Source organism: Phocoena sinus, chromosome 6, assembly GCF_008692025.1.
Source record: "Phocoena sinus isolate mPhoSin1 chromosome 6, mPhoSin1.pri, whole genome shotgun sequence".
Taxonomy (NCBI): Eukaryota; Metazoa; Chordata; class Mammalia; order Artiodactyla; family Phocoenidae; genus Phocoena; species Phocoena sinus.
This window is the reverse complement of record NC_045768.1, coordinates 81,336,201-81,354,260: the sequence shown is the minus strand read 5'-3', so window position 1 is coordinate 81,354,260 and position 18,060 is coordinate 81,336,201. Positions and strand designations below refer to the sequence as shown.

At 49.6% G+C, this 18,060-nt stretch overlaps 2 protein-coding genes across 15 annotated transcripts in view; one reads left to right on the top strand and one right to left on the bottom strand.

Moving 5' to 3' along the window:
* UBAP2 (ubiquitin associated protein 2) overlaps window positions 1–10,081 on the top strand; it is a 128,759-nt gene extending 118,678 nt beyond the window's left edge. For 11 of the 14 annotated variants that reach the window (XM_032636071.1, XM_032636079.1, XM_032636070.1 and 8 more), the window contains 11 exons: window positions 330–455; window positions 2,753–2,948; window positions 3,697–3,788; window positions 3,953–4,000; window positions 6,596–6,674; window positions 6,895–7,100; window positions 7,376–7,475; window positions 7,560–7,667; window positions 7,812–7,879; window positions 7,959–8,138; window positions 8,220–10,081. In XM_032636071.1, coding sequence (XP_032491962.1) covers window positions 330–455; window positions 2,753–2,948; window positions 3,697–3,788; window positions 3,953–4,000; window positions 6,596–6,674; window positions 6,895–7,100; window positions 7,376–7,475; window positions 7,560–7,667; window positions 7,812–7,879; window positions 7,959–8,138; window positions 8,220–8,315 — 1,299 coding nt within the window. In that variant the 3' untranslated portion in view covers window positions 8,316–10,081. The remainder of the gene's footprint in view (window positions 1–329; window positions 456–2,752; window positions 2,949–3,696; window positions 3,789–3,952; window positions 4,001–6,595; window positions 6,675–6,894; window positions 7,101–7,375; window positions 7,476–7,559; window positions 7,668–7,811; window positions 7,880–7,958; window positions 8,139–8,219) is intronic. The other 3 variants (XM_032636078.1, XM_032636076.1, XM_032636075.1) reach the window with 1 other exon arrangement.
* A 392-nt stretch (window positions 10,082–10,473) lies between these two features.
* The window catches only part of UBE2R2 (ubiquitin conjugating enzyme E2 R2), a 95,324-nt gene continuing 87,737 nt past the window's right edge, over window positions 10,474–18,060 (bottom strand). Inside the window, exons 4-5 of the mRNA XM_032636083.1 lie at window positions 16,925–17,059; window positions 10,474–13,766 (exon numbers count right to left, since the gene is read on the bottom strand). Coding sequence (XP_032491974.1) covers window positions 13,547–13,766; window positions 16,925–17,059 — 355 coding nt within the window. The 3' untranslated portion in view covers window positions 10,474–13,546. The remainder of the gene's footprint in view (window positions 13,767–16,924; window positions 17,060–18,060) is intronic.

Sequence of the window (18,060 nt, the reverse complement as noted above, 5' to 3'; positions counted from 1 at the left end):
CCAATGGCCACAGCCAGAATCACCTAGTACAGTTGCTAACGTCGTCACAGATTCAATAACAAAAGACATAAAAAGATATATACTGAAAAGTTTTTGTCTCTTTTCTACTTGGTTGTACCCCTTTTCCTACTATTTTCTTGATCCTCTAGTTTGTATTTTATAAGCCCATAAAATGCATACATAGTAGTTTTCCTTCTGCCCTTTTGCTTTTCCTGTAATATAAATGGGAGTATTCTCTACATAGTGTCCTTTATCTTTTTCCCTCACTTAACAGTGTATCTTCAGGAGGTTTCTGTGTTGAATCAGAGTTCTTTGTTCTTTTTTCACAGCCCTGCTGCATTACATTATTTAATCAGGCCTCCTCTGATGGAACTTTAGGGCCATTTTCAGTCTTGATACCTTGGAAATACTGTGGGTTCAGTTATAGACCACCACCGTGGGAATATTGTGGGAAAGTGAGTCATATGTCTTTTGATTTCTTAGTGCATATAAGTTTTGTTTACACTATACTGTAGTCTGTTAAGGTGTGCAATAACATGTCTACAAAAACAACATACATATCTTAATTAAAAAATACATTATTAGCTAAAAATGCTAGCCATCACTTGAGCCTTGAGCAAGTTGTAATCTTTTTGCATTTGTAACATCAGAGGTCACTGATCATTATAGCAAATGTAATAATGAAAAGACTTGAAATATTGTGAGAATTACCAAAATGTGATGCAGAGAGAGGAAGTGAGCCAATGCTGTTGGAAAAATGGTGCTGATAGACTTTCTTGACCCAGGGTTGCCTCAGACCCTCACTTTGTAAGAAATGCAGTATCTGAGAAGCACAAGAACATGAGATGTGCCTGTACAAACAAAGGTGTGTAACCTTTTGCACATGTTTCACGTGTGCAGCTGTGTCTAGAGGGTAAACCCTGGAGATGGAATTGCTAGGCATTTGTCATTTTATACAAATCGCTCTGCATAGTGATTTAACCCACTTAGATCTCACTGGCAAAGAATGAAATGTCCTCTTTCCCCACATCCTCCTGAAATGATGTTACCAAATATTTGTATTTTTCCAATGTGTTAATAGAAAAATGACCTGTCAGTATAGTGTTTAATCGAAAGAGCTTGAACATCTATTTTATATATTGGAAAGCCATTAATTTCTTTTGGAGTGAGCTGTTTACATTTTTCATTTTCCTGTCAGGTCTGTGGTCTTTATTTCTGTAGTTGGGAGACTTAGTAGGTAGCCCTTTGTGATGGGAAGTGCAAATATTTTTCCTAGGTTTGTCATTTTATGAATTGATTTTTGAATAGTCGGATATATCATAGTCTGTCACAGCCAGGTCTTTCCTACCTTGTCTGTAAAGGAAATCTAGTGTATTCTCCTGCCCTTCGTGTTCTGTGGAAGGTTTGGTGCAGCTGTGCTTTTCTGGGCCCATCTGAGGGGCTGAGTGGCAGCCCCGTCGGATGGTCCGAGCGAGCCAGCAACTTGTCTTCCTCACAGATTTGAGAGGTGAGGGGGCAGATACAGGAACGCCGCCAGGGTCCATTGAAGGCAGGAGAGGCTTGCTGGATGACTCTGGAGTTCCCGTGGATTCCCCGTACTCCCCAGTCTGGGAATGTTCTTTTTTTTTCTTTTTCTTTTTTTAATCCTGTGGTTGAAAGGTTGTGCGGCCAGTGCCACCATCACAGTGCGGTGGTCAGAGCCGTTCCTGATCCTGTGGCGGGTGCCCTTGGCTCCACGCAGGGTGCTGGGCAGCCCTGGCCCTACCCTGGGCTCTCGTCTTCCTGGTTCTGTCTGTCCATCTAGGCGGAAGGGGCAGGAGTCCCGAGGAGCCCCAGAAGACCATAATTTCAGCGGTCTTCACTTGCTGAGCCGATTCTGGATACTAGTGCTCGGGTGGGCAGGACGGCCCGCGGGGCTGGGACCCGCACGGCGCCGTCTGTGCCGTGGAAAGCAGAGCACACGGTGGCCCCCTTTCTCCTGGTCCTTCGCTTCTTCAGCTTTCCCTCCAGGAGTTTCCCGGCTTCTTTGTTGTGCACAAGTTCTGATTTGGAGGCTGGTCTCAGTCTTACAGAGCCTTTTCCTCCCTCTTTGACCCTTGCTTTGCCCAGCCAGGTGTATCTCTTCCACCCACCCCTCAGCCCCTGAAACCCTTCCTGATGCCTCGTTTACTGGCAGCTGGGCAGGACCCTTGGCACTCAGGCTCTTCACAGCTTTCTGCTAGGCTTTGCCCTTCTTTCCTCAGTGGCTCTTGTCGGGCAGGCCTAGGGCCGGGCTGGGCCCTGCTTGGTAGTCCCTGGTGACCCACAAAGTGTCACCAGATCCTGGAGCAAAGGCCTCTCTTGGCCACCTGTGACTTCAGGTCAGAGGAGCCAGGAAGGCTCTGACTTGGGTTGGGCTGCTTGTGGCCGCAGGCTCGACTCTCCTGAGGCCCCTTGCTTTTCTGTGAGGTGGCTTTTCACCTCATATTGAGATGCTCTGTGCTTATCTGTGTCTGTGCTTTGTTTCACTTACCAAAGCCTGAGCAACTTTAATGATTTTTTAGGAGGGTTTTTGGGTCATAAATCTCCATTTTAATGGTCTTGAAAGCTCAGCTGATGAGTTGTGTCCCAGTGGCCTAATGTGGCTGCAGTGTGAGAGGCCACGGTGAGCACACTGGCCCATCTGAGACTGCGGGCACACAGGCCAGGCCGGTTCTTGTGCACTCTTGTGCTCTGCCCCCAGATCCATGTGTCCTGGCTTTTGTCTTGCCAGCATGCCGGCGTGGAGAGCGCCCCTTCCCTCCAGTCCTCAGCCACCTTCTCAACGGCAGCAACCTGTGCCTCGAGTGCTGCGTCCTCAGGGCTCAGCCTGCCAAGCAGCGTGAACGCGGTCAGCAGCCTCTGCTTGGGCGGTGCCGCCGTGAGTGCCCCCGGCAGCAGTGCCAGGGCCACGCCCTTGGCGAGCTCAGGTGTGTGCCCCCGGGAGGAGGCCGAGGCGGCAGGCCGGGGGGTGGGGGCCCGCGAGCGTCGGAAGCTCACAGTCCCCCCCCACCGTGCTGCCACTTGCTTGTCATCTTTGCCCCACTCACCTCTTGAGGCCGGATCTTCCAGAGCTCACGTGGGGGCCAGGTTCTGGGTGGTTCTGAAATCGGTGTCTGGGGGCACGCTCCCCTGGGCAGATCCCTGGCAGCCTTTGTGCTCGTAGCTCCCCATTCTTTTCTGTCCTCGCTCATTCCTGGAGCCGAGGTGACGGAGCAGCTCTCGTGGGCTCTTCTGCTCCTGCTGTGACTGCCTGGCAGCCAGACCCGGGCAGTGTGTGGGCCCAGCAGACGGTGGTTTGGTCGTGACTGCTCGCCCGCCTTTGGCCCAGCTGTGCCTCTCCTGGCGCTGCCCGGCCTGCTTTGTTCTGAGGGGCAGGTGGTCCCTGCTGCTCGGGCCCTCTCGGCGCAGTGCGGCCTTCAGGAGAGGGTGGCGGTGCTTTGTGCCGCAGGGCGCGGGCCCCTCTGGTAACACAGCCTGGATGTGGTGGCACGTGCTCTGCCTCCCCCGCCCCCTAGCACGGCTTCCGTTTCTCTCGGCTGCTGCCCTCCCCTCTTGCCCGTGGCCTCGTCTGGGACGGCACCGTGACAGTGGGCTCGACAGCCGCCGTGCCCACAGTACCTGAGGAATCTCGCCCTTGTGGTGGCCCCTTCACTCCATTTGAGTTTGCCTTCACAGGCAAAGCGCCCCCCAGCCTGCCCCAGGGGGCGCCTCCCCTGCTGCACAGCCAGTACCTCGTGGGCCCCGGAGGACTGCTTCCTGCCTACCCGGTGAGCGCACGTGGGGCTCTGGGCCGGCCCCCGGCAGGACCTGGGGGCCTTGGGTTGCTGCTGCTCCTTCCCTGAGCCCGCCTCTGCCGCTCAGATCCCGGGCGTTTCTCCAGCTAGACTCTGTCAAGGCAGGGCATCTAACAGCCTTTTTGGTCCTCACACAGGTTTATGGCTATGACGAGCTCCAGATGCTGCAGTCGCGGCTGCCGATGGTGAGTGGGATTTGGGCTGGTGGCCGGGGGGATTCAGACTCTGAGTCTCGCGCATCTCACCCGCGCAGCCGTGACAGCTACCCTCTCTGGCCTTCGGGACACTCGGCCTGAGGACTTCCCTCAGCACCACAGCTGAGAAAGCTGCTTCCATTTGGTGGTTGTGTGTGCTGCACCTACAGCCTGGGCACTCGAGCATCCTGCGCTCGTGCCTGGGGATCTTGAAGATCATTGGGACCTGGGGCCCCAGTAGGCAGTGTCCTTACCAAACATGGGTCCTTCTCTTCCCTCAAGTTCCACCCCTCCCCCAACCAAAACAAACAAACAGGACGTGGCGCTGCTTACGTGCCCCTAGACTTTTTATAAAAAAGTCCTCTCCGAAGTACCATCTAGTGTTTGTGGCTTCTGAAGTGGCCATTGGTGATGCTCGTGATGGCAGCTTTGTTCTTCTGAGTGAGTGGCTGGAGCCAGCAGTCTTCAAGGGCCCTTCTGGGTTTAGCCTGCCATCCCGTGTATAAGAACGCTGGCCCCAGGATCTCTCTGGTGGCTGCAGTCTCACTCTGGGGGCAGCATTGCCTCTTTATTCTGGCCCTTGCTACCAGGACGAAGCACTGGGCCTTCTCTGGGATGGCCACGTGAGCAGGACTGCAGTGCAGAAGAGGTACAGGACGAGGCACGCTCCCTGCCCGGACAGCCTGCAGGCTCCTGTACCGCCACCCCCTTCTTGGTCTGGCGTTTCCCAGACTCCTGATCATTTGCAGCAGACCAGGGCATCTGTCACATTGTCTGGGAGTAAATAGCTATTTGGACCCTGATGTCAACTCTCCTGGGTATGGTCTTTCCTTTTCCCCAAGTGAAGGTGAGGTGTCCTTCCTCAGACTCCTCTCCACTGGTGTTAGCCCCTCTTGGGCTGGCCACAGAGAGCTCAGGGAGCTGCAGGCACCACCTCTACCTCCCAGGCCCCAGTGGCTGATGCTCGTGTCTCTCAGAAGACCCTTTCATCTGCTTGGAATGTTTCCATAGGTTGGTAGCTGGGCAGCTCTTCCCCAGTGTGCAAACCAGCAGCCAATCACACTACTGCTCAAGGGGCCTGCGGGACTTTCCAGCTGCTGCCCATGTCCCTGGAGGGCCCAGAAGGATACTGAGGACATGATGACAGATTTCTAGAGTGGAAAACAGAACTTAGGGTTTCTGGGGATGCCTTAAGCCCTAGGGCTTTGCAGGGAAACCAGAAGTGGCCCTAGTCCCCCTGACACTCAGGAAACCTTGCAGCCAGGAGCCCCAGGGCATCAGAGATGGAATGCAGGAGGTGGTCCTGAATGAGTCTGAAGGTGGTGCCTGGTTGGGCCCCTAGGTGACTCAATGGGATTCTAGCCCTGGGAATCATCCTTCCTTCAATCTTTTTGTGCCTTAGAAGCAATCACCTCTGAGCCTGCTTTTTTTTTTTTTTTTTTTTTTTTTTTTTGCGGTACGCGGGCCTCTCACTGTTGTGGCCTCTCCCGTTGCGGAGCACAGGCTCCAGACGCGCAGGCTCAACGGCCATGGCTCACAGGCCCAGCCAATCCGCGGCATATGGGATCTTCCTGGACCGGGGCACGAACCCATGTCCCCTGCATCGGCAGGCAGACTCCCAACCACTGCGCCACCAGGGAAGCCCTGAGCCTGCCTTTTGAGATGCATTTCTTTCATTTTCCCCTTCGGTCATTTCTTAGATTCTGATACTTTTGTGCCTCATTTCCACCTTTGGATTTTCTTGTGTCAAAGAGCTCCCCCTCCTGGGCTTCCTCCAGGCCTGTCCCCGCTTGTGTTCTACTAACTGTGCTTTTCTAGCCCTGCCTTCTGTTGTGGTTCTGGTCTGAGGGTGCCATGGATTTCCTGGAGGTGTCCGGGAGATGGGGCCAAAGGAGGCTGTAGGTGCCTTTCCTAGACACTGCTGCCCACGAGGAAAGCAGGAGGGCTTTCCCTCAGCTCAGAGGACCGGGGTGCAGTATGTCCAGGGCTGGCAGAGCCCTGGGCGGTGAGTGAGGGTCAGGGCAGGCCTCCCCTTCTTCATAGAGCTCCACTGTGTTTTGCCTCAGCATCCACGCTTGTCCTGACTCCTGTGCAATGTCAGCGTTGCCAGGGCAGAGTGGGTGGTCTCTCCTAGCTCAGGACCTGACCCCTGTTAAACCCTTTTGGCCCCTCCTCCTCCTCAGGTTTCTCCTTGTCCTGTTAACTTTCCTCGCTTTCCTTCATAATCCCTCTCACTGGAGAAGCCAGTAGAGTTGGTTTGGCCCATGACATTCACCAGCATCCATCTGTGATGTAGAATGGATGTGTGTGACTGGGCCTCCGCTGGCTCTGCCCGGGGAAGGCTGAGGGATCGGTCAGTGCGTCTACATGCTGTGTGCCTGCCACACTGCACAGCTCTGACTGGCACCATTTGTTTTGAATTCTCTGTGAGTGCTGCCCTCTGGTGGTGTGCCCGTGACGTCCCTGCGGTCTGGTAGGCCTGGGGAATGTGGCATTGCCTGGAGCACCCGTACTGCCTGCAGGTTCTGCTGCCCTGGGAGTGGGGTGAGGCTCTTGTGCTGACTGAACCTCTCTGGTCTCTCCTAGGATTACTATGGGATTCCTTTCGCTACACCCGCAGCCCTCACCAGTCGAGATGGGAGCCTTGCTAATAATCCCTATTCAGGTTAGTCTTGTTCAGGGGGTTAGGCATGGGGGTGGAGTGGTCATCGGACTGGCCTGTGGCTCATCCCGGGAGTCTGGAAACAGACGCAGAAGGGCTGCAGAGACCTACCGGTTTCCTGTTGTGCTGGCAGCCAGGCCTGTTCCTGTTCACAGGGACCAGTCTGGCTTTTTCCTGGCTGGATAGGGGGCAGTGACTGGATTCAGTGCCCCGTTTCTCCCAGGTGATGTCACAAAGTTTGGCCGAGGAGACTCTGCGTCCCCTGCACCTGCCACCACCCTGGCTCAGCCCCAGCAGAGCCAGTCCCAGGCCCACCACACAGCCCAGCAGCCCTTTCTGAACCCTGCCCTGCCACCTGGCTACAGCTACACTGGCCTCCCCTACTATACAGGCGTACCCAGTGCCTTCCAGTATGGGCCCACCGTGTTTGTGAGTATTCAGGGCGGTGTTACTCCAGCTCCAGGGAACAGAGGGAGGGCAGGGAGGGAGGGACAGGTCCCCACTCAGAGTGTCACCTGGCCTTGAGGAATGAGTCCGGCTTGGGGGCGAGGTTCCTTTCCCATCTGTTTTGAGATCTAGCGTGTTGCGCTACTGAAGACACCTGCCTAGTGGTTGTGCCACCAACTGCCTGAGGCTAAGCCGGGGTGACCTGCTTCCCCAGCTCTGTCCCCCTACTGATGCCTTTCCTGCTTGCCTGCCACCAGGTCCCCCCGGCCTCAGCCAAGCAGCACGGTGTGAGCCTCAGCAGCCCCACCACCCCTTTCCAGCAGGCCAGTGGCTATGGCCAGCACAGCTACAGTGCAGGTGAGGGGTGCTTCCGCCACGGAGAGGCACAGGAAGGACAGGCTCACCTAGCTCACACGTGCCTCTTGTCCCTTGCCGTGCTAGGTTACGATGACGTGAGCCAGGGGGCAGCAGCGGGAGACTACACCAAGGGTGGCTATGGTGGATCATCGCAGGCACAGAGCAAGTCTGCAGGTTCTGGGCCTGGCAAAGGTAGGCCTTTCCAGGATTGCGGCCCAGAGCAGTCATCTCCTCCCCTGACTCCTTCTCAGGCGATGCTGCCCCAGAGGGCCCCTGGAGCGGGGGGAGGCTGGCGCTGGGGCCAGCTGACGTGGGAACAGCCGCTTTTCCTTCTAGGAGTGTCGGCGTCTTCGAGCGGCCCCGGCCTCCCTGACGTGACTGGGTCCGTCTACAGCAAGACTCAGGTGAGGGAGGGCCGGCACTGGCGGGAGGGCTGGCAGAGTGCCGCCAAGCGAGCCTCACTGTCGTCTCTCTGCCTTGCAGACTTTCGACAGGCAGGGATTTCACGCAGGGACCCCACCACCGTTCAGCCTGCCCTCGGCCTTGGGCTCCCCTGGGCCCCTGGGCCCCGGTTACGCGCCCTCACCGCTCGTGCACGTCCTGCCCGCCCACCAGCAGCCTCACTCACAGCTGCTGCACCACCACCTCCCGCAGGACGCTCAGGTGAGCCCGGTGGAGCAGGCGGCCATCCTGCCCTGGGCTGGGGGCTCCACTGCAGCCTTGACAGCCTTCTCTCCTCCTCAGAGCGGCTCCGGTCAGCGCAGCCAGCCCAGCTCCCTGCAGCCCAAGTCGCAAGCCTCCAAACCTGCCTACGGCAACTCTCCATACTGGACAAACTGAACCCTGAAGAGCTGGGGGGCCAGGGCGGGGCCTACCCCGGGCAGGAGAGCGCACACAGAGCCCGGCACCCTCCCCAGAGTTTCTGAGACGTGTAGCTGTGTCAGCCAAGCCTCTGTGGGAGCCTGCCTCCCAGACTCCCTGTTGTATGTAATGTATTTATGTATGTATTTGTAAATGTGGTAAAAGGCTTGGGGGGGGGGGAGCTCCCCACTCAAGCCCCTTCCTGCTGTAGCAGCAGCAGCCCCCTTCCCTCCTTCGGCCTTCAGGCCTTCTACAGAGCCCCCCGGTGGGCAGCGTCTGGAAGGGCTGGCTCGAGGCAGTTTGGGGACTGGGGTCAGGTACCAATGAAGAATCACGACTCATCTCGCTCCCTTGTAAACCATTCTTTGAGTTTTCGTCCCTGTGTAATTACTTTATCCCTTGCTTTTTGAGAAACTGGTCCTTTTGTCATCTGTCATGTTCCCCTCCCTCCAAACCTTGATCTGGGAATGGCAGAGAGATAGCCCTGCCCCCCCCCCACCCACCCACATAGAGGTGGCACCTGTTTGTCTCCACAGAGAGCTGGGGCTTCGGCTTCTGGTCTGGTCTTGTCCCCAGAGACTTGCCTTCCTCTGGCTGACCATTTTTAAAATAATCTGAATTTGCGCTCAGAGATACTCAGCCAGTCAGCTCCCCTTTAAAAAAAAAAAAAATCAAAGATATGCCTTCATCTCAGTGACAACATGTCTCCAAGCAAAGGCTCCTCTATTCCAGTCGTCCTGAACCAGGTGGGCGACTGTTTCAGAGGTTTTCTCTTTTGCCCAGACTCCACCTAATAAAGTTCTGAGAGCATACTTTCTCTGTGTGGTGTGACTCAGGGAGAGCTCAGGGCAGAGACCATCTTCATTATGGTTCCAGGGACCCTGGACTTCACAGGGCTGAAGTAGAGCTCCCGTGGTCACAGGCTTCTGATAACAGGGTGTTAGGGCTTCAGTGGGTATTCCTTGCTTTGCTGGGCCCTTCTCTTGCCCCAAAACAATCAGCATTCAGGGAGGGAAAAGGTAAAGGACGCAGCTGACAAGGTAGCTAACCCTCCTGACAGGCAGTGCTTATCAACGGTTACCTTTGTTTTTCTTGCAACTCTGTAACAGACTTAGGGGACAAGGCGGTCTCTAAAAGGGTCTTGTCAACAGGATATTACGGTAGGGTAATTTCTTTTCCAAAGGAACAAAGGTAATAAGAACTCTGAGAATACAGTTCCAGGCCTGTGAGAGAGTAAGTTTGCACAGCTAAACCTCTCTGCCCTTTGCTCTTCATCAACCAAATGCAATCTTGATTGACCGTCGAGGACTGTGGCGGGACAGATGACTAGTGAGCCAGGGTGGTGTGAAGTAGGTAAGTGGGTCCTGGGCTAAATATCTGCTCCAGAAAGTCCCAAGGAACCATTCACCTGGGGCCAGGATTCTGAGTTCTCTTAAGCTCCTCCCTCCTGATTCCAGGCCACCAGTCCAGAAGGAACTGGGGCCGTAAAACAATCCATGTCTCCACCAGGGGGCAGATGTCCATGCTTGTCTTGAGGCGCAGCCGTATTCCAGCCTGGCAGCTAGCTCAAGGCCTTGAGGTGTTGCCCGAAGCATTATAGCGTCCCGTTTCAAGTCAGCGTGCCAGAACCAGCCCAGGGGTACAGTCTTCACCTTGTCTGTTTTGACTTCCAAAATCAGTGGTCATTCATCAGATAGGTCAAGCACTGCTGGCTTAAAAAAAAAAGTAAGTGTCCACAACTGAAACTTACTAAATTATGTGATCTATTGCTTTCTGATCCCTTTTAGCAGCGGGAAGTTGACAAGTGACAATGAAAACAAAAAACTTGCGTAAGGAGGGCAGTGGAGCACTCCTCCATCACTTCACCGACCTACTTGTACTGGCAGCTTGTGCCCTATTTCAGAATTAAGGTTAACAAATGGCTTTGTCTTTAATAACCTTTCTTAAAAGCTGGTAAGGATTTGGGGATATTTATTCTGCAAGGAGGTGAGTTGAGCAGACTGTCAAAAGGCAGGTGAGCAAGATTTGGTTTTTGTTTTAGTTTTCCAGCTGACTCCTGTGCATAATCTGCAAGGGAACAGAGGAAGGATTAAGACCACCTTTTAATTTCAATACACAAAAAAAGAAGAGGGTCATCCCATGGGGAAGTAGCAATACAGGTATATTTTATTTCACATTTTATTAGTAGACAGATGGGCAGAAAAAGACAAAAAATAAACCACTAAAGGGGAAATTGAACACAAAATGCATCAGATAATCTTTTCTCATAAGTTAAACTAAAGAAAAACATCTACAATTTCAGCTAAGAAAACTATTAAAGTCAGGTGTGTCCTGCTGGTTTCAGAATAGTTGAAAATTGCATCTGAATCTTTGTAAATGTAAACCTTTTTAAAAATCAGGATGGGAGGGTAGAGAGTTAATTTTCAGTGGAGAACTACACATTTTCCCCTTCAATCGCTTAACTATGTATTTTCCAAACATAAGGAAACCAGCAAATAAAGAAGCAAATAATTACCAGGGAAGAGGAAAGAAGGGACTACAAAAAAGCTTGGCTAATAGAAAAAAGAACTCTGGAATGATGTGAAATGAAAGGGGAAGACTGCGAGAAGCAACAACAGAATCATAATGTACGTTCTCCACCCAGCCTCAAAATACACAGACCTGAAGAGCGTCCAGAGGCCTCCACTAGAATCGAAAGGAACCTAAAAATGCAGGATGGATCCTGAATTCATGTTACACCAAATAATCAGCACAACTGCACTCACAAGGTTGTGGCCTAAGCCTGAGATCTCCACTCCCGAAAGAAGTTACGTGCTTCAGTTTTCTTTTGCCATAGTATGTGTTCGCAGGACAGAGCTCTGGAACCAGCACCTGGGTTTTACAAGTCAGTCTGAGCTATCAGAATGTCCCACCTCCTAGCAAATCAGCACACCCCAGTCTTTTCTGGAACTGACGACTACTCTCATCAGAGGCAAACCCAGCTCTGAAGAGTAACACCCCAAAGGCTGAGAGGTACAACCTCCACCTGGCTCTCTGAGTCAACGTAAAACAGAGGCCAGCAGGGCCTGTGGGACAGGGCTGAGCAGCACAGCACCTCCCACAGTGCCAAGGAGTCTGGCCTGCCCTGGGGGAGAGACGCTTTGGCAGGAAGAGAAAAGGCTTAGTTTTAGGGCTCCGAGAGAGCGTAAGACCAAGCACGCGGCGTACGCGTGTGTGTTTTGGGAGTGTGGAGTGATTGACGGGGTGATCAGAGCATTATGAGTATGTGTGGGGCGAAAAACTAGTTTCAACGTCCTTCTATGAGAGTTTGCACTCAGTGTTTTGTCACAGGAGAGCTGCTCTGTTCTCTGAATCTGACTGGAGTCACTTGACTCAGGGGTGCAAGTAGGCCATGGAGTTTGGACAGATTCTGGGACCAGGCTCAACAGTGTCCCATGTGAACCTCAGCACGTTCAACATTCCCACTTTTTTAAGACTAGATTCCAGAGAAGGCTGCTGGGAATTAGTTGGCAAATGTTTGGAGAGTTTGAAGAGCGAATGAAAACCCTGAGATCAGAAAGGAAGGAGGAACTAAGGACCTAAGTATCACAGACTGTGTCCTAGGGTCCATCCTACCTCTGTCCCTCATCAACCCTTTCGTTCTTTCTGAGCTATACGATCTGAAGAAAAGGAGTTGAACGCTAGCGCGCAGGGATCTGAAGTAGGTTCATAGCGGTATTTTACCCACTGAAAGAACACTGCCCTCCTGTGAACTGACCCGCCCCCATAAGAAACAAAAATCATTGCCAAGTACTGAAGAAGTCCCTGGTTGGTGAAGGCTGATGGAACTCGGTATTGATTGAAGTAACACACGATCGACACCAGGGAAATCAAGGCTGCAGCAATTGCGTGGCAGGAAGATCTAGCGTTGCCCAGACACTGCTTGCAGCCAACAACTCCCTTGGCTCTGCCTGAAGAGTCAAAGAAGCTCAGGGGAAAGCTCCATGCACAACTTCCGCTTGCACTCCATAGCCCGAGCACATTGAAAGGAGAGAAAAGTCCAGGTCACATCCAGTGAGAAAAGCGGGAACCGGTCACGCATGTCTCACATATATCCACAGTTACCACTTATCAGTATAAGCAGCTCAATGAAAACCAAAATCTTAACACATGCACCTAGTATTAATACTAAGTAATTAAAACTCGCTACTTAAAAAAAATCCTCATGGTGAGAGTGTATCTTTCAGGGAAAGGCCATGTTAAATATATAAAACAGATGTTTTTCTCTCCCAACAGTGGTCCCCAGTAGTTTGACTTTTTCCCCCAGCAGCATCAACCAAAACCAGCATAGTGATTTTAACTCTTCGTTCCCGTCACTAAAGACTCCACACACACACACACACACACACACTAATCCCCACTCTCTCCCCACTCCCTGGGGGAAAAAAATAACTCTGCCTTCAAAATAAATAGCAATCAGTTCTATGTAAAGTATGAATATTTATTTCAGGCTTTAGATCCCAATCGATTTCAAAAAACAAAATCTGATCTCTCAGAGTAACTGAGGCCTCTGTGTTAGGCTGAAGGGCCCTGTGCCCTTAGGAACACATTTCAACAGGTTCAGAACAAAGTCCCTGATGCCTGCTGTACCCCAGCCTTAAGAAGGGAAAGAAAATTCACCACCACGGGGCTGAACGAATGCACACACACTAAGGTAAATGAGCAGCTAAAACTTGGCAAATTTGCTTTGTTAAGAAAAAGTTTGTTTTGTGGGGCTTTTACGGTTTTTTCTTTTGCTACCCAGCATATGCAGCACTTGTGAACTCCCGATGGGTTCCCAGCTTTAAACGCATTAAACGTCTTGATGAAAGACTATTTAATTCTTCAAGAATCTAAAAACAGACCAAACGTGTTTTGCTGTGAACACTTTGCGGAGACAAAGTGAGGTGGGAGTTTGAGTTTAAAGAAAAAAAAAAAAAAAAGAATCAATACAGTGATGGAAGGGTAAAGAATGCAAGAATTCAGACATTCTGTGGAGGATTAATTTCTCTCCATTAAGAGGTCCATAAAAAGGAGCAAACTGAGATCCATAAGGGGAGTCACCAGGAGCCGTGTTTGTTTTCCCCACCCCCATGATAGGTTTTTGCTGAGGGGCCACTGCTAGGTCCCCACTTGCTCCCCTCCCTTTGGCCTGAGATGGCAGGGCAGTACAGGGGCCTCGAAGGAGCACGTCACGACTCCTCATTCCCAGAATCATCATCGTCATAACAGTCGGCATCTTCCTCCTCCTCATCTTCATCATCAATGTCGTCGTCGTACAAGTCGTCATAAAGCAAATCTGAGCTGTTGTCATTGGAAGGCACTTTAGTTTTGATGCAGTATTCCGCCAGGGTCGTGGGGACCTTCACTCCATCCTTTTCTGCTTCGGCTTTAGTGGCTGACACTTGTTTCCTGAAGGGAGGATAGTTTATATAAGTCTCTGGAAGATGGATTTATAATTGGCCTAAACAATCTAAAATTCCTTACTGGTTTCTGAACTTCAGTACCTACCTACCTGAAAGCATCTTTGACAAGATACCCTCTACTACACCAAAGGTTCTAGCCCATCAGGTACCATTCTGAAGGACACTTAAAAATGACCCTTCTGAGGGCTTCCCTGGTGGCGCAGTGGTTGAGAGTCCTCCTGCCGATGCAGGGGACACGAGCCCGTGTCCCGGTCCGGGAGGATCCCACATGCTGCCGAGTGGCTGGGCCCGCGAGCCATGGCCGCTGGGCCTGCGTGTCCAGAGCCTGTGCTCCGCAACGGGAGAGGCCACAACAGTGAGAGGCCCGCGTGCCGCAAAAAAAAAAAAAAAAAAAGACCCTTCTGAAGGGCATTTAAAGCCATGCACCTCACATGCTGGTTGGCCAGAAGTCACCTCAGGTTTTCCGCCTTGTCTTCTCGCACTAAACTCGGAATGCAGTCCCAACAACTCAATAGTCCTCCTACTTAGAGAAAAATCCTATGTTGGATTCCAAAGTCTTGCATGATCCACCTGCCTATCGCTTCATTCTCGCCACCCATTACTTTCTCCGATTCCAAAACATTCAGGCCACTTGGGGTTTTTTTAGTACCTTCAAACATACCTAGTTGATATTTCTGTGAGGACCAGTTGCTCTTCTGCCCTACATACGGTTGACTGCTTCTTGTCACTCAGATATGAACTTATATGTTACCTTAGAGGAGGCCTATTCGGACAATCCAACTTAAAGCAGCCATCTTGTAATTCCTTCATATTATCCTACTCATCTTCCTCATTTGTTCATTTTTCTGTTGTTCTCCTTGCGCCCCTGAATGTGAGCAGAGACCTTGTCTATCTTAGTTAATTCTATATCCCCAGTGCTTAGAACACCGCCTGGGCACATACAGCTGTGCAACAAATACTGACTGTATGAACGCGTGAAGGTTAATGTTTCCTTCAACAAGTATGAAAATTCGACCCCTCAAGGGACTAGAAAAACAACTTAAAAACATCACTGGTGGTCCAGTGGCTAAGACTCTGTGCTCCCAATGCAGGGGGCCCGGGTTCGATCCCTGGTCAGGGAACTAGATCCCGCATGCCACAACTAAGAGTTCGCATGCCGCAACTAAAGATCCCGCATGCCACAGCTTAAAAAAAAAGAAAAAAAAATCCCACATGCCGCAACTAAGACCCGGTGCAGCCAAATAAATAAAATACTTTAAAAAGCCCCACAAAAACACAACCACTATTCTCCCTTTTACTTAGACCTCTCTTGGTGGATCCTGTTGCCTTACATCCTGATGCTGCTGAGGCTTTCAGGCTTGAATCTCTCTTCTCACAGCTTTCTCCTTGAACCATCTTGTCCATTCCCATGGTTCTAACCCTTCATGCTGACAGCTCTCAAATCATCAGGGTCCAGCCTAAACTTTTCTTCTGAGCTCTATGCCCTTATATGAGCAACTGGATGTCTCCGTCCTGACGTTCCATAGGAATCCTAACTCCGCAAGTCTGCATTTGTCATTGTCCACCTCCATGGAGTATTCAGTTCCTAAAATTATAACTCTTACTACTCCAAAGTCTTAAATGTTTTCAAATCTGTTTTCTCATTCTTGATTGTTACTACGTCAGTTTAGTCTTCATCTCAGCCTCCTCAAACCTCAGCCGGTCTCCTGGTCAGTTGTGTTCTTTTGGAACTCAAATAGGATTATCCTTCCACACAAAATCTTTAAGTGACACTCCAACACCTCTAAGATTAAGGACCAAACCCACCCTATGACTTCAGTGTCTTTTAAGACCTGATGCATTTCTTAATTTCCCATTACTTCTCAAGTCAGAATTTACAATTCTCTTGATGTGTCATGCTGTTATTATACACCCGTGTTTTAGCAAGCATGTTTCTCTCTCCCTGAAAAATTCTTGGTTATGAAGCATTATCTCTCCTAGGAACCATATTATATGTTCCTTCCACTGTATCTTGTTTATGCTTCTACAGTTGCACTTATCATATTACATGTTCATTTCTTTGTTTACAAACGAAAGCATGAGCTCTCTAAGGAGAAAGACTATGCCTTACATCCTCCCTTTCCTTGAACATCAGGCTCCAGTCCTGACTATTTTATGAAGCATTCCCATTTTCCAATCCTCAGTCCACTCTCACTCTAAACTTCTGCAGGTCTTTACTATTTACACTAGTTATCTTCAATCTTTGGTATATACCAGTCACCTAAGTGGCTTGGTAAAAACAAAATACAGATGCCCAGATTCTATCCTTGTAATTTCATTAAATGACTCTGGATTAGGGAGAGGGTCTAAGAAGCTGATTACGGTGGGCAGAAAACTTATTCAGCTATCAGATGACATGCATTTTTTTTTTCATATCACATGGTATCATGCCAACTAGATTTATAGAGAGGGACTTTGAAAAGTTACAGAATGTGCTGCAACTGTCCTTGGGGCTCTACCAATCACTAAGTACTGTTAGGAAAATCTTATATCCTATGTAGGATATAATTTGAGAGATGAATGGTTGAGCCTAATACCTTTTTTTTTTTTTTTTCCAGATGGAAATATTAAAAAAACCCCAAAAGTTAACTGATAAAAGGTCACATGACAGTGGCAGAGCTAGGAGTATATTCCAAGTCTCCTGATTCTTATTCTAGGGCTCTGTTAAACCATATACTAGAGTTGCTGATAATGGTGATTCCTAGAAGATACTTGCCGCTATGGTCAGAAAGGCCATATAAGGTTTCATCAATAAAAAATTTGAAAACAAAAATACCTTGAATGTCTGGAATACACTGGGTGTTTGACACATTTAAAGGACATGTCCAAAACCCAGAACAGTGTCCCTAAAATGATCAGGAGGAAGAGTTTGCAAACTTGACTAGTTTAGAACCTGGAAGTTCTGTGTCCTGGGAAATCAGATCTGCTGTCTCAAAAGCCAAACTCATTAGGCTCAGGCAGAAACCTCTTCCCAAACAATAAATCTAACTGACAGAAGCGGAGTGGATATTTTAAGTTCAATTTAAACCCTTGGTTCTAGGATATACTTTGGTTCTGTATGAAGACTTGAAGTAATCCAACAGAAGACAAAACAAAACACCTTACCTAATGATTTCAGCATATTCTTTGTCTTTTCCTTTACTGTCCCTCCATTTCCTGAACATAACCGAGGCATCCACATTGGCTGGGGAGAAGGTGTTGGGCTCATTAAGCAATGAGATTACACTTAACAGGATAGTCCTAGAAACAGGAAAAAAGGGTCAGCTATGAATACTCATATTCACAGTATTCAATAGTATTTTGTTTTAAATTTAAGACTATAATATTTGAGACTTTAGGGAAATGGAAATAGAGTATCAAAATTTTGTTTTCAGTACTCATCTGGCTAGGCTAGGAACAAGCTGCTACCTGGGAGACAAAGCAGAGGGAATCTGAGTTTAGCATAAAAGTTAGGTTGCAGGGCAAAATATGAACTCTGCAGAAGGCACTGTCTTAACTGGCAACATGTTCCAATCTACAAAAATTGGAGGTCTGGAAGCTTTTCAAATAACATTTAAAAAATTAACAAGTTAAGTGCAATAGGAAAAAGCAGGAGCAAAAAACATTTAGCTTGAAGGCAATCTTTTTGTGGAAAAGGGTAAAAATGATGCTACTCCATATATCTAATTCATATCATGGCTGCTTAGAAGATCTGAAAACCAATATTACATACAAATGTATTTCTTTTCCATACTTCTAAGGGAAGCAAGATAAGAGTTAAGCAGGTGAATGGAGAAAAAGCAATAGCCTTGACATGGAAGAACTAGTCTCTGAATAACAGAAATCTTGATTCAAAAAATATTTACTAAACCCTTACTATTGTGCCAGAGGCATCTAGTGAGATGTTGGATGTACAACAGTGAGAGAGTTAGTTGCCATCCCTGATCTCTCAGGGCTCAGAAATCTTGTGGGAAATTTTCATCCACAGATAAAAACTAGACACCTTAATCACAGGGAATAAAGTTTCTGTGAAATAAAATAAGCTCAATAAGCTCCAAAAATGTTTGAAATAGTTCCCAGGCTTTTTTCTCCCCTAAAAGCTATGTGCATGTAGGTAAAGAGAAACATGGGAGGAAAAATTAAATTTCTCTACCTTTTCTCATTGGTGCGAGGTTATAGATTTTGTTGTTGCAAAATAGCCTTTTGCTCCTGGCCCCAAGCAAAAAATAAAGGGAGGGAACCAGGCAATTAGATGTTTGATT